The sequence below is a fragment of the Chanos chanos genome, chromosome 12 (assembly GCF_902362185.1).
Source record: "Chanos chanos chromosome 12, fChaCha1.1, whole genome shotgun sequence".
NCBI classification, from domain to species: Eukaryota; Metazoa; Chordata; class Actinopteri; order Gonorynchiformes; family Chanidae; genus Chanos; species Chanos chanos.
The window spans coordinates 11887667-11902084 of record NC_044506.1 but is presented as its reverse complement, the minus strand read 5'-3'; the positions used below and the strand labels follow the sequence as shown (position 1 = coordinate 11902084).

General features: G+C 39.6%; 1 protein-coding gene across 1 annotated transcript; it reads right to left on the bottom strand.

Annotated features, from left to right (window-relative positions):
* Window positions 1-3670: 3670 nt before the first annotated feature.
* Window positions 3671-12563, bottom strand: col8a2 (collagen, type VIII, alpha 2). The gene is made up of 2 exons (XM_030789542.1): window positions 12407-12563; window positions 3671-5583 (listed from the first exon to the last, which is right to left on the bottom strand). The coding sequence occupies exons 1-2, from the start codon at window positions 12561-12563 to the stop codon at window positions 3671-3673; spliced, it is 2070 nt and encodes a 689-aa protein (XP_030645402.1).
* Between the last annotated feature and the right edge of the window lie 1855 nt (window positions 12564-14418).

The window sequence follows — 14418 nt, the reverse complement described above, 5'->3', positions numbered from 1 at the left end:
TGCTTATTTGACCATGCTTGTTCAGAATGCGGGGAGTCTAGAGACAGATAGGAAACCCCCAGTTTGCTGCTCGTAAACTCCTGTTCCTATCAGATAGAGAACAGAAGGTAACCGTCTGTGCTCGGTGTTGTTTTTAATTGACTATCACGCCGATGTGTGTGAATATCATTGTTATTATTCAGTGAGCCAACACCATTTGAATTGGGTTTTGATGAAATGGCATGGCATTAAATTCAACCCTTCAACCCCAAAGCTGCGATCTTTCAGGCAAATGGGGTAGCAGGATATGCGTTTTTCACTGTTCTTTTCATACAAGACTCATAACTCACACTTTGGTTATTTTGCTTTTTTATTTACCTAGCGAAGTGCATGTGTGTACCACATTTGAAATTAAATACGCTATACATAATGGTTTTTTTTTGTTTGTTTGTTTGTTTTTTAAGTAAATACACTGACACTGTGGGACTCACTTGCCCTGGAAACAAATACCTGACTAATAGATTTCTGGAAGAAACGATCGGTGAACAAAATATTAATGAATCATCATCAGTATTTTCTGGAACACATAGTGACTTTATCAGAGTGAGGCCCCTCAGGTACGTATCAGGAAATCGTGCCTAGCAAGAGTGATCTGGCCATAATGAGTTGCAGACTCCCCCTAGTGTTGATAAAGTGGTGTCACACTACACAATACATTTGGGCTAATTACCTCCCTACGTGAGGGAGATGAACAGCTGCCAGTTTTTTGGGGTTTTTTAAGTATACCTCAAGAAAAAATGTATTTGTAATTAAATGTCATGCAAAACGGTACAAGTTCACACATAGTGCGATATAATAATAAAAACTGATGTCTAAATTTCTGTTCCCTTGACTGGAGGGATCAGTAATATTCACAAACAAAAATGCTCAGACACTCTCATACAAGAAAGTCTTTATTGACGTGTATCAATACTATCAAGTACTGTAGTTTGTATAAGAAAACAAAACACTTTCAATCAATAAGGAGTGCATTTCATACCCAAAAGTCTACTGCATAGTGTGTATGCCATAACCGTGTACAAGACAAATTCCTATACTTTGATACATGGTACACCCCCTACCCCCAAAAAATAAATCTTAACAAACAATGGTACTAGGCTAACTACAAAATATTCATCAATACTGTTAAATACCATTATGTTCTGGGCTTTGCGATCATACATCTCCACTGATTAATCACATATCTATAAATATACCTTCATTTAGTTCATGTGCAAATGGGAATGATCATTAGTATTTATCTCCTATCAGTAATAAACAATATCCCTCAAAACAAAACTATTAAGACTTACTCTTATTTTATGGTTAAAAGATTATGTTATGGGATAAGATAGTTCAATGAATTACCTTGTTTTTTTTGTTTTGTTTTTTTCATACTGTACAAATATCTGGCTTTGGTGGGGAAATGTATCCAATGCTTTCCATAAGATTGAGAATCAAATTACTTAAAATTAAAAGAAAAAGGTACTATTATTATTATTGAATGAGCATAGAATAGACCAAGACACATTATGTAGAATGTTTTAAGGGTGTCATAGAGGTCATTGAAAGAGTACACTGATTGCATTTAAATACTGTTAGGCTTACACGTACAAGTCAAATATCATTAACAAACTTTGTATAGGAACTTTTAATGTTTTCTGGTAGCAAAGAGTAGTTTTACTCCATTTCATTGTTCTCTCTTTTCTTTGTAAACATCCTTCACTGTTGTTAATTTCACCTGAACTTTGCACTCAAATACCTAACGTATTCAGAACATTTCAACTGACTGAATTAATGCATGTCTTTGCCCAACTGCAGATTCATAACTTAATCTAAATAAAACATATCCTGTGCTGTCAGTGGACTGGAAAATCATGCCCTTATTGCGTTGGAACATTGACTTGTTGTTCCTGTAAGCACCATGGATGCTTTGTCACAGCCATTTATCATTAACCTGAGGCTGGTGGGATGGGAGTGTGGTCATAAACTCTTTCAAAACAGCACTTTTTACCTAAGTAATCGTAGCTCAGACTGAATATTTGATCATTTTTTAGTTTTTAATATTTTGTCATCCATTAGACCAAATTCTTTTCAGTTTCTCTGTGAACATTCTGTCTGTGTCAATCTCAGTTCCCTCTGCTAACACATGTTATGGAGATGTTTCCTGATGCACTGATTTAGTTAATCAGCCTACATGTTTTCAGCCCACTTCTGTCAATATCTCAAAGCATTCTGTTTTGGACAGACAGGAAGACATGGTAATTTTCTTGAATTTCTTTTGGTGGCTGAAACTCATAACATCCATCTATTCTTAAATTAGCAGTAATGTAATACAGGAACAGTAAGAATTGAGCACAACAGATCACTTGGTGAGGATACCTTTGTAAACTTTAAAATTCACCAAAGTCACTTCACGAAAACATCATTTCCTCATTCAACATTAGGATTTCTAAAATATTCATGAAGTTGTGCCCTTTTTTGAGTGATATGTGGAAATGAGAAGTAAAGAGAATTCTAAGTGGCTTCAGTTATAAGAGAACAATGAAATGGAATACTCTGTGTGATGAAGAATTGGTGCAGGGAATTATACCTTTGATTCACAATTTCTGTTAGTTTCCTCTTACACACCTATTTATGTTCATATTTCCATTGGCACTTGTATAATCCTGCAAATGTGTAATGAGAAATATGCCATAGACCATTCTTTTTCAAATAAGGGCTTCATTTAAAAATATAAATAAATAAAAATCACATTTTGTTATGGATGTCAGCCCAACTCGAATACAGCGATGAATTTGTAAATTATCAAGTAATATTCAGTATTCAAAGGCTTTTGCTTCCAGTACAAGCACAATGCACTCTACACAGTTGTCATTGAACCAAGCAAAATTAGCACCCAATAGTAACATTAATACACTATGGAAGAAAGGAAAACATAAACATGACTGTGAGCAGATATTAATCCACCTGCAGAATGAAGTTTTGACTGAAAAGGGTCACGAAAGATGAAGAACTGCATATCATTCCAAATAGGGATGTGCTTAATAATTACACTGAATGTCTGCGGATATTGTATATTTCTGGTATTTCATATATGAGATATGGCATTAAATAAAGAGCCTGTGTTACATAATGGGCAATGCGCTGAGGGAAGTGTTGACACAAAATGTGACTGCAGCTAGGGGAACGTCACACAACCCCAGAGTCGAAGTGATGGAATACAATGGGAGTCAGAACATTTGACAGAGTGTGCAGTCACATGGGTAAGTCTTATAACTGTTACTTACACATTGCAAAGTAAGGCACTTAATAGTCTGGTTCCAATAAACGACATAAACATTATCAAAAACAACATAACAACATCATCATCATCAACAACAACAATAATATAACTGTAATAAGAATATAATATAGGCTGAAAAATGGAAAATAAAAACAACACTTGGAAAAAAAAAAAATCAAAAAAACAAACAGCACATTTGAAAGAGAGAGCTGAAACAGAGACACAGCATGAAGGCTCCTTCCCCTGCGTTTTACTAAGCCTCTCTGTCATTCAAGTCTTTCATGTCATTTTAGATGTTCTCATTTCTGGTGTTATTTGCATGGTTGCAGGGTGCTGAAAATAGAAGCTGATGAAAAAGATGGAACGTTATGTGGGGCATAATAGGAACCCTGAGAAAGATGAATGGATGTACTCAGTGGAGTAGAGCCCATTTGCCTGGTCAGAGGGCATCTGCACCCACACCTGGTCATTCTCCTTCAGCTCAAGTACTGCACTGCCTGATGCCTGGTCCATATAGCCCTTCTTGTATTCATCATAGGTGTATGTGGCAGGTACATTGTTTTTGTACAGTGCCACCCACAGGCTCGTTCCCTTTACATGCACGTGATAAGCGAAGTAGTAGACTCCAGCCACTGGGCTGGTGAAGATACCAGTGGCAGGATTGTATGCATTCTGCCCATTGTACAGAGTCCTGTCGAATTTGATGGGCATACCAGAGGGTGGAAAAGGTGTGGTAAGGATTGCGGTGAATGCGGGGGCAACTGTGGCAGAGAGCTCACCACGACCATATTGTGGCTTTCCATTTTTTCCATCTGGAAGTGACTCTCCCTCCAGTTCTGTTCCTTGGAGACCAGCCACCTTCGTCTCTCCATTTGAGGGACCAGGGGGGCCAGGAGGTCCTGGTGGACCTGGAACACCTTGCATGCCAATAAGCCCAGGAGGTCCTGGTTTTCCTGGTGGACCTTGTGGACCAGGTGCACCCTTGTCACCATTCTTGCTAATACCTGGGAGCCCTGGTGGACCAGGCTCTCCTTTCAGTCCTGGAGGACCCTGTGGTCCCATGTGACCCGTAGGACCTGGCTGTCCAGGGATACCAGATTGCCCCCGTGGCCCTGGGGAGCCTTGAAAACCATTCTCTCCCTTAGGCCCTGGTGCCCCAGTCAGGCCAGGGTTGCCAGGTAAGCCAATGTGACCTGCTTCACCTTTAGGTCCTGGTTTTCCTATGGCTCCATTAGGTCCAGGGGGGCCTTGCCCCCCTGGAACACCAGGTTTTCCTGATAAACCACTGGGACCTTGATCACCTCGCAATCCTGGCAGACCTGGAGGCCCTTGTGGACCTAACTCTCCCTTCAGGCCAGGCATGCCATGCTTTCCAGGTAGTCCCATTGGACCTTGTAGTCCTGGAGGTCCTGGCTGTCCATTTGGCCCCATATCTCCCGGCAGACCATCCAAACCTGGTTCTCCTTTATCACCTGGTGCTCCTGGTAATCCAGAAGGACCTCTATCTCCCTTCTGACCAATCAACCCAGGTTTACCATATCCTGGACTTCCAGGAAACCCTGGAATCCCCCGCAGACCTGGTTCCCCTTTTGGTCCACTGGGACCTGGCCTGCCTGGCACACCATCTACACCAGGCTTCCCCAGTCCAGGTGCTCCTGGTTGACCCTGTAGCCCAGGGGCACCAGCCTCACCTGGGGGACCTTGTTCTCCAGGAGCTCCATGATCTCCTTTCGGCCCAGATGGACCAGGTAGTCCAGTCAGCCCTGGCTTGCCCACACCAGGAACACCAGGAGCACCTGGAAGTCCTTGGGGACCATTTGGACCCCTGAGACCTGGAGGGCCAGGCTTGCCATTGCCATTTTCTCCCTTAGGACCACGATCTCCAGGAATTCCACGACCCCCTTTTGGTCCTGGTTCACCTTTGCTTCCTGGAATCCCCCTGACTCCAGGGGGCCCTGGTTTTCCATTCAAAGACAGACCTGATGGGCCTGGTTGTCCTGGTTGCCCTGGTAATCCCCTCAGTCCTGGCACACCCTGCATACCAATTTCACCATTGTTTCCTTGCATCCCTTTGGGCCCCATTTTTCCAGGCAGGCCTGGTGGCCCTGGCTTTCCAATTCCTGGGAAGCCTGGTGGCCCCCGGGGTCCTTGCTGGCCATTTAGACCTGGCTTTCCCAATCCTGGTTTGCCTGGGAGTCCTGGGGGTCCAACAGGGCCTCTTGGTCCTGGCTTTCCTTGAGGACCTGGTTCTCCTTTCACCTCCATCATAGGTGGAAACTCTGCAAAACAAAATTGAAGTGATGGATCACAGAGTTATTGATAGTTATTGCACATTAAATTAGTCTGTAACAATGTAAATCAATACAAAATGATCCCACCTGAATGCAACAAAGGCCAAAGGGGGTACAATATTACATCATGGTGATTGTGATTAAATAGAGAACTAACCATCTTTTATCATTGTGAGTATGATGCGAAAATATGATGGAGCACAAATGTTTTCAAATGCCACAGCGTGAATATTAAGATTTCTTGGGCAAAAATGTAAGATTTTACAAAACTTACAAAAGTGTCACATTTTACATCTTCAATCTCAAAGCACAACTCATTTACCGCTGTTCTTTTGGAAATGAAAGATTTGTGATGGCATATTGTAGTTCAGTGTCCTAAATTATGGGACAAGTAAGGAACTATCAAAGAGGGGGAATCTATCAGATAGCGCACCTCTAACCCTGTACAGTATTAAAACAATTAGTAAAATCAGTCACACTACAAAATGCTACCAAATAAACAACAATTCATTCATAATATTGTGAATATATGGCTTCACAGACATATTGTCTGTGAAGCTATAAGAATTACAATTAGTGCAGAATGGTGTTTTTATCTCTCTCTCTCTCTCTCTCTATCTACTTATCTATATACATATCTATATACAACTCTATGTATGCATGTATGTATGTATGTATGTATGTATGTATGTATGTATCTATCTATCTATCTATCTATCTATCTATCTATCTATCTATCTATCTATCTATCTATAAAAGGAGGACTCCACTTCTCCGAGACAGAGAAGAAGAAAGCTTCTGGTCATTAATTCTGTGGTTAGATTACCAAAAGCTTTCTTCTTTGTCCAGGTGAGCTTTTGCAAAGACTATGTGAGTCACTGTGTGCCTGTCTTGGAGAGTCCTCCAAGTGAGTCCTCCTCGGTCAGCGTCCATGGAGGCCACCCTTGTGCAGTGTCCGCTGAAGTGTCTACCTTGAGATGTTGGCACCAGAATTGCACAGATTCATCAGGATGGCCTTGGTGGTGATCCTTGGATTCTTCTTGGTCTCTCACACTGCATTTCTTGCCAGCGCAGGGCTCACTTTTGGCTTCCTACTCCCGCCCTTTGAGATTTTTCACAGTGTGGAACTCCTTGTACTTTTAGATTATGCTTTGCACTGTGGCCACTGGCACTTGAAAACACTTGGATATGGCTTTGTAGCCTTCCCCTCTCTTGTGAGCAGCCACAATGTGCAAACGGAGGTCCTTACTACGCTCTTTGGTTTTGCCATGACTTGCAATTGACTAGTAACTGACTAGAGAACTACTGCATGAGCTGTTCTCAATTGATTAGAATGCTCTAGAACATGTTAGAAATTACCAGGAACATTTGGAATGGTATAGGCGCTTGCATTTTCTGAAAAATTTGCAACAATTTCAAGGGGTATGAATAAATTTGGACATGGCATTTTTAGTAAAAATGTTAAGATTACATAGAAATAGTTAAAATTTATCATTAACATCTCTGACACAATGTCTTACCGTCTTTTGTCACTTTATATGTCGTTTATGTTATTTCCAGCCAGATGAAACCTATTGGTCAAATGGAAATTCACTATAAATCCAAATTTGGCATGGGTATGAATAATTTTGGGCTTAAATGTGTGTGTGTGTATGTATGTATGTATATAGTTGAACACACACACACACACACGTGTGTGTGTGTGTGTGTGTGTGTGTGTGTGTGTGTGTGTGTGTGTGTATATATATATATATATATATATATATATATATATATATATATATATATATAGCTGAAGGGGTGGTCCGCCCAGGGAGCCATACAAGCTGGAAACACTACTGGGATGCCCCACTGGGACACAAGGGTAATCCCAAAAAGAAAGATGATTTTGTAAATACCTCTTATTAGAATATATATTTGTCAAACTATATGAAATACAAATCAATGAAAGGAAAGGCAAAAACAACAACAACAACAACAACAACAACAAAAAGTGAGCAAAACTAAAAAAAGAAAAAAAAAATCCCTGTATAGCCCTTGACCTTTACAGAATGCCTGTATGGTCAACACTGACATTCACAAACAATGCTGGAATTAGATAGTTCAGTCAAAGTACTGCTAACTACTACTCAGAGGTATATAAGGCAAACTCATCTTCACTTTTTATATCAGCTTTGGCCTATTTGCAAGTAAGACAGTCCTCACAGAAAATTCTGTGTGCTGTTATTTCAGGAGTGTTTAAACAAAGGTGAAGGGGATTTCTTTGCCCACAATAACATTCATCTATCTATATTAAATTCTCAATGCATTTTTTTCCTAATTTGCTGTTTTTGTAGGTCAATATCTAAGACATTAACATTTTTAAATCCAGTAAAGATAGCAACAAAGCCTTTCAATGCACTTTAAACACTAGTGAAAGATGTAGCTTTGTCCCCTCTCCAGTACAAATGAATAACAACAGTGTCTACCAATTTTACACAATACAAATGACTTTGTAATGGTTAGAAATGTCTTTTTAAAAAGTCTTACAATTTTAAAGCATTTACTTGAAATTAACACTGTTGATGTCTGTGAAGTTTTAATTGCATTTTAGGTCCTCAGAGGAAATTAGCATTTGTAGATGAAAAAAACGAACAAACAAACAGACAAGCAAGCACACAAATAAACAAGCAAGCAAACAAACAAATAAACACCTGTACTCCTAACATAAAAGAGCATTTGAGCTCTGGTCTTGCATTCACTCAGACTGAGCTCACAGTTACACTCCATCAAATAAGTACAGTATCCTTAATTAATACCAGGCCTAAACACTGAAAATCTTTAGAGTATGACAATATTACATCAGCAAATACAGCAGTCAATTTAAACCAGATATATGGAAACAGTGAACATGGTATAGATTGTGCCTATCTTGCCCTGAAAGTTAAGATTTCTGAACTACAATAGGCCATAAAGAATTTTGCTGTGGGATTGAAAAAGCACATCTTAGTCCCCATTCAACATCTTCCTCATGGAGATCTAAAATGTTCTCACAAAAATGTGACATGTCTATTGAGTTTTGTAAAGTTTTAAGCTTTTCAGTTTTTGCCCAATAAATTTCAATATTCATATTTCTTGCTGTAACCTTTGAAAATGTTTGTGCTCCAGCATACTTTCTTCACAGATTTGTACAGAACATAGAATAGCTGTTGAATGTAACTAACTCACTAAATGATCTGACTCCAGTATATTAATGGTTGTGTACACTGATTGATTATAAATGTAGTGTTTAATAGCTCTTGCTAAATCACAGTTGTCAGTGGATTTGTATGCCTTAAAATGGGCTCTCTCTCCCAAATAATAGGTGATATTCTAATTTCTTGGAATGACCATCATGTTTTGCATATCCAAGCAATTATGTCCGTAAGTTATTTGAGAAGTGCAGTTTCCTGTTGTTCTTAAAAAGCTATAGTTGCTAGGATGCATTTCTGCAATTCTGGTGACATACAACACTAACAGACTGTAACTAAAGGAGTACTGGTGATGTCTATCGCTGGAATTCCAGAAATGCATCCTAGCAACTATAGCTTTTTAAGAACTACTGGAAACTCCACTCCTCATGAAAACAAAGGAAAATTTTTCTTACGCATATCTTGGCTAACGGAAACTACACTTTGTTTTAGAGCCTAGAGTCTGTTAAATAAAATTTAGATAAAGTATATGAAAGAGTACAGGAATATTATAGCTTGGTAAACTTCTCTAATGACAATTCTGTTTCCATTTGAACACCAAAACTTCAAAGTACCATCTAATAGAATTGAAACCTCAAAGTAATATTATAAAAGATAAAAAAAATCAAACAAAATTTGATTTTGTCTCATTTGTGATTGTACCACATTTGATATTACTTCCTTGTTCTTCTGTGTTGCTGACTTCGGATTTCAAGATTTTCATAAGCTGTCTAAAGTTTGTTTTACATTGAAGCTATTTTAACGTATGAACACATTCTGTCATCAACGGAGGCAGTCTGTGAATATTATGTCAGGTATTCAGGTATGGTGTTTCTGTTCCATTTTTAATGGGTAAAGCCAGCAAAACTCAGTGCATGACTGATATTATAAGATTTAAGCATAAATCAGTAGTTTTACATGGCTCTGGAAGGTACACCATTTAGCTTACTCTCCATCCAGGGGTGCACCTCTGCTTCTTCAGACTTAATAATTGCACTGCCTCCCAATGTCCACAGGGTGGTGGTAGCTGCATTACTTATTCTAAGCTACTACAACTGTGTTAACACTGACTTGTAAAAGAGGAGCATAATGAAATATAGACATAAGAAGGTTAAGGAATCTACAGAGCCCCGTTTTCATTGACATGGGTGAACATTTTTTTCAGAATCTTCTGAAACAACTGAATACCATTCTGTTGTTTACATTGCATAAAGTCTATTATTGGCAGTCTCCTAATCATTATCTTGTCACAATCGTGATGCAACTGTAACAAGAATATAATCCATCAATTAAGGAGATCCGTGAAGACAAACAAGCCCATCCCTCAGCGAAGAACAAATAATCCCACTCACACACGCACACACACACACACACACACACACACACACACACACACACATTCAGGGAAAGAAACTCCTGACTGACTAAAACTGAAAACATGGGTAACAGCTACCAGATGCTAGGAGGAACAATCCTGATACAGATTTCCAAATCAAGGACAAGTAAAGGTTTATCAGGCATTCAAAGCAAAATCTGGATGACTGTCAGAGGCAGTAATGCCCCAACTACACTTGCAGCTGCAGCTGTGGGCTGATAAGGTCTTTTGTGGCTTGATTTTGCCCTTTCATGATTTCTCGGAGATCTAAAATTGATGCACCCAAGAAACAAAAAAAGCATATACATAGATGTGCATTAATTGGACAGTGAGGAATGTCTAAAAACTCATAAACAATGTTGTTTGTCATTGGCATAAATGATATGACACTGTTCCACCTCACTGATTTGAATGTAAATGATACACTCTTTAACAGAGTACATTGTGTAAGAACTTTGCCTACATGGGATGGAGACTGTTCACTTTATTTAGTGAGATCTTTGCACCATAAATATGGAGAGAGGGGCAGGAATGCTAACTGACCAGCAGTAAAAAGGTGAGGGCTCCAGGAGGACCAGGCCCTTCACTGGGGTCTTGCAGAGTAGACAAATCAGTCAAAGCACAAATAAATCCCTTGTGGAGAGGTGAAGTAGAATTCAGAGTTCTGGAGCGGTTTCCAATTCTCCTTCCCTGCTACTGCCTATAGGTTCAACACCGTTTTTCTCTTTCCATTAGTGAAAAAGACATCACCCACCAATCATAGAGTCTTGGAAGTGATCTTCTCATTACCAGAAGCTGTTCATTTGAACTCTCCCTCTCCCAAATTTAAGACACAGCTTCATGCTGAATCAGGGGAAGGAAACTTCAAGCCGTCTTATCTTTGTACTGCCCCTCTTCAGTGTTTTCTTCCTCCTCTGACATGCTCATAATGCTCCTCTCATAAGTTTTGGCAGAGAGAGAAAAACTTGAACGACATGCAGTCGTTCTCTATTCAGTGTATATTGATAGACATTTTTTAATCACAAGCAACAGATATATTACTGTGTTGAGAAGTGGCCATGTGTTTGTTGTTGTTGTTGTTGTTGTTGTTTGTTTTTGGGTGTTTTTTTTTTTTTTTTGTATTGCACATCATTTCCATATAATAAATTCATATGCCATCCATATAAATGTTATATTAATTATAACAAATAAAACACTGCTTCAATGTAGATGACTCTGTGTTCATTGTCCATAAGCTCGTATTTTTATTTTTTATTTTTTTATTAGCTTGTGCTAACCACTACTTTGTTGGTCATGCTATTTGCTCTACGCTGATCAGTGCTCTTGTTAATGGTTTTACATGGATATAGCTTGTCAGTCTATACTTAAAGGGGAGGCTGACCTCTTCTGACATATGAGGTACTTATCAAACCTTACTGTGGTGTTTTTCTGTACCTCAGATGATTTTTTTTTTTAGGTTTTTGTCTTTGCTACCAAAACCAGTAATTTTCTATACTGTACCAAAACACATGCAAAACAGTCCTGATTTACTGTGGTATTAATGGTAGAGACTAAGTTGGATAAGAATTTCCAAATAAGCAACTTTTTAAATGTGAAAAGGATATAAAGCTAAAGTCTTATTTCTAACCAGTAGTGAATCGTTTTAATTGTGCGCAATCAAGTCAAATTCATGACAGCACAGACATTCCAGATCGGCTGACATCTCCCTAGACTTCACCACCATTCACTGTCTGTTCTTCAAATAGCTTGTGGTTCTGCCATGTTGCTTGTGCCTGTCACTCTCTTCATTCTCCAGCTTGCAGCCTACAGTTAGACCAGCTTTGCCTCCATGTGCACCAACTAAAAACTGGCCCTGGGCAACAGTTTTTCACTACAATAAATGTTCTCTCTCTTTCTCACATACCTGGTCGGATATTTTCAAATTTGAATGCGTTGACGAATCAAAATCTCTCGTCAGGTTGCTTGCTATCATTTGTTTACAGCCTACAAGTAGCAACAGCACACATCACGCTAAGGCCGGGGATCTTATACTGATATTACATTACCCTACTCACTGGAGTTCAAAATATAACAATGATACTGAAATAAATTGTAAGAAAATTCAGGTTGATGATGCAGCTGCAATGACTTTCTGGATCAACCAAGCCTGTATGTCTAAAAGGGTGAATTTACCCTTTACGTAGTTCCCCAACTGGTCATTTCTGAAGTGAAAAGAATGGATACCCACCAAGGTACTGTCCCTTCCCTTCCCTGAAGGGGGGGCCCACTGGTCCCTTCATCATGGGCTGCATATACTTCATCTGGGGCATAGGAGGGTAGCCTCCGCCAAGGGCATGGCCCCCCAGCATCAGCAGCACACAGACAGGCGCCAGCATCATGGTCATTGGCCTCCTCTGCTCAGCGCCTCCAAACTGTCAAGAGAAGTAAAAAACAATGATAGACACGGTTATGTCATTGTTCAAATTGCTTACTTGGCTCTATCTGCCAGGAAGAATCCTTGACTTATTTATGAGCCTTTTCCTACGGCTCTCCCCTCCTCTGGAATAGTCTACCTACAGAAATTAGGGAAGCAAACTCTCTTCATACCTTTAAAACTAAACTAAAGACTTATGTATTTTCTCTAACTTATGGATGATATAATTTCCATTTAACTTTGATGTGGACATTTGAGCCGTTTGAGACTATAAATAGTGATACTGGGCTCTAAATAAACTTGTATTATTATTATTATTATTATTATTAAAGAGATAGTTTGAGCTAAGAAACTAAGAAAGTTCTCGAGTTATAAATTAGAACTTTGCTGATTGTTACTCTCAGACATCTGGATATTTTAGGGTGTTACGAATATTATAATCTTACATAACATTTCCATCTGTGTTGGCTGTGCTTATATTCTTGGTGGATTTTCAAAGTTCCATGTCAGTCGACATCAAAATCAGTTGCTAAAGGTATATTAAATATTGATGACACAGTCAGGCATAAAAAGCTACATTGGGCAGATAAGTGATCGTTGGCATGTGACTGAATGTATGCCAGATTCACCCCACTGCCATATGGGACACAACACTGAAACTCTGAGCACGAGCAGCCCGCAGTCTGAAAAGTCACCGATCCGGAGACAGGAAAGTGGTTATTTTGGTCTTATTTTTTGATATAATAATAATAGTTGTAGATTGGCAGCTATGTCAGAGGTGTGTAATTTCACTCTGGCTCCATTGTGACACTTCTAATAAGAGCCAAGGTTTCTCTCAGCGTGTCAGGCTGGCAGATCGTTTGGTAGTTGTTACTGAGTCTGCCCAGGTCAGGTCCTGGCCGCAGAGGACTAAGTGCCAAAGCCCAGCAAGGGCTGTGTTCTTGGCTTTTTGCAGTTTGTTTAACCTGTCATTCCCTGTGACAGCTGTGTCTGTTTGCTTTAATTTACTCCAGGAAGGAAAGATAATTTCATCCTCATGTTACCCACACCAAATATTTACACAGATCTGATCAGGTGCATGGGATAGCCCATTGGGTTGGATGAGAGAGGTGGCAACATGGCTGACGGGACCTTTATGGCGGACAAGTCCAAGTTGTGAGAGAGAAATGAAATTCTATGACTATGAGCAGTATCCAAGTTACACCCCTGCTCACTCATTATTTCTTTCTCTCCTCAGAACTGTGAACTCAGAGAAACACTACCAGTCCTCTTGGATTTGTCCTTTCTTCCTGGTCTGATGACTTCCAGAACTTTACCTCCTATAGGAGTAGTTCTCTGCAATGATAGAATATGATAAGTCATCATGGACATCAAATAGTCTCTCACTCTGACACCTCATCCTGACCCCGGGAGCTTTCCACCTGCAAAGGCCTGTGGGACCCAGCAAAAGCACCCCTGAGAGAAGCAGCCCTGAAATCATGTCCAAAAGCACGTGGACATCCTTACTGTATCTCTAAAAGTTCACAGATCTCGGCATACTTCCCATAGTGTTGTTTTTGGATCTTGGGTAACCCAACCTAGACACATTAATAATCTACCTCACTTCCTTTTCCACTTAACAATGACAGCTCTGCACTCCCCCTCATAACCACAGCTCTGAAGCTATACTGTAAAAAAAAAACCCCAAAAAAACCCTCATATCAACACATTCGCTCTCGCTGTCTGAAGCCAATTTAAAAATCAATTTGAGTCTTTCTTATGTTTTACAATCCAACTGGAGTTTCTGTACATCCTTGACCAACGGTGAAACTGTTTCTTTTTTCAAA

What these genes read in the sequence shown, in the direction of transcription:
- col8a2 (XM_030789542.1), bottom strand. Translation starts at nt 12,563, where the DNA reads ATGACCATGATGCTGGCGCCTGTCTGTGTGCTGCTGATGCTGGGGGGC. An exon ending in AGGGAAGGGACAGTACCTTG is followed by an intron (nt 5,584 to 12,406) that starts GTGGGTATCCAT and finishes TTTGTTTTGCAG; the next exon opens with AGTTTCCACCTATGATGGAG.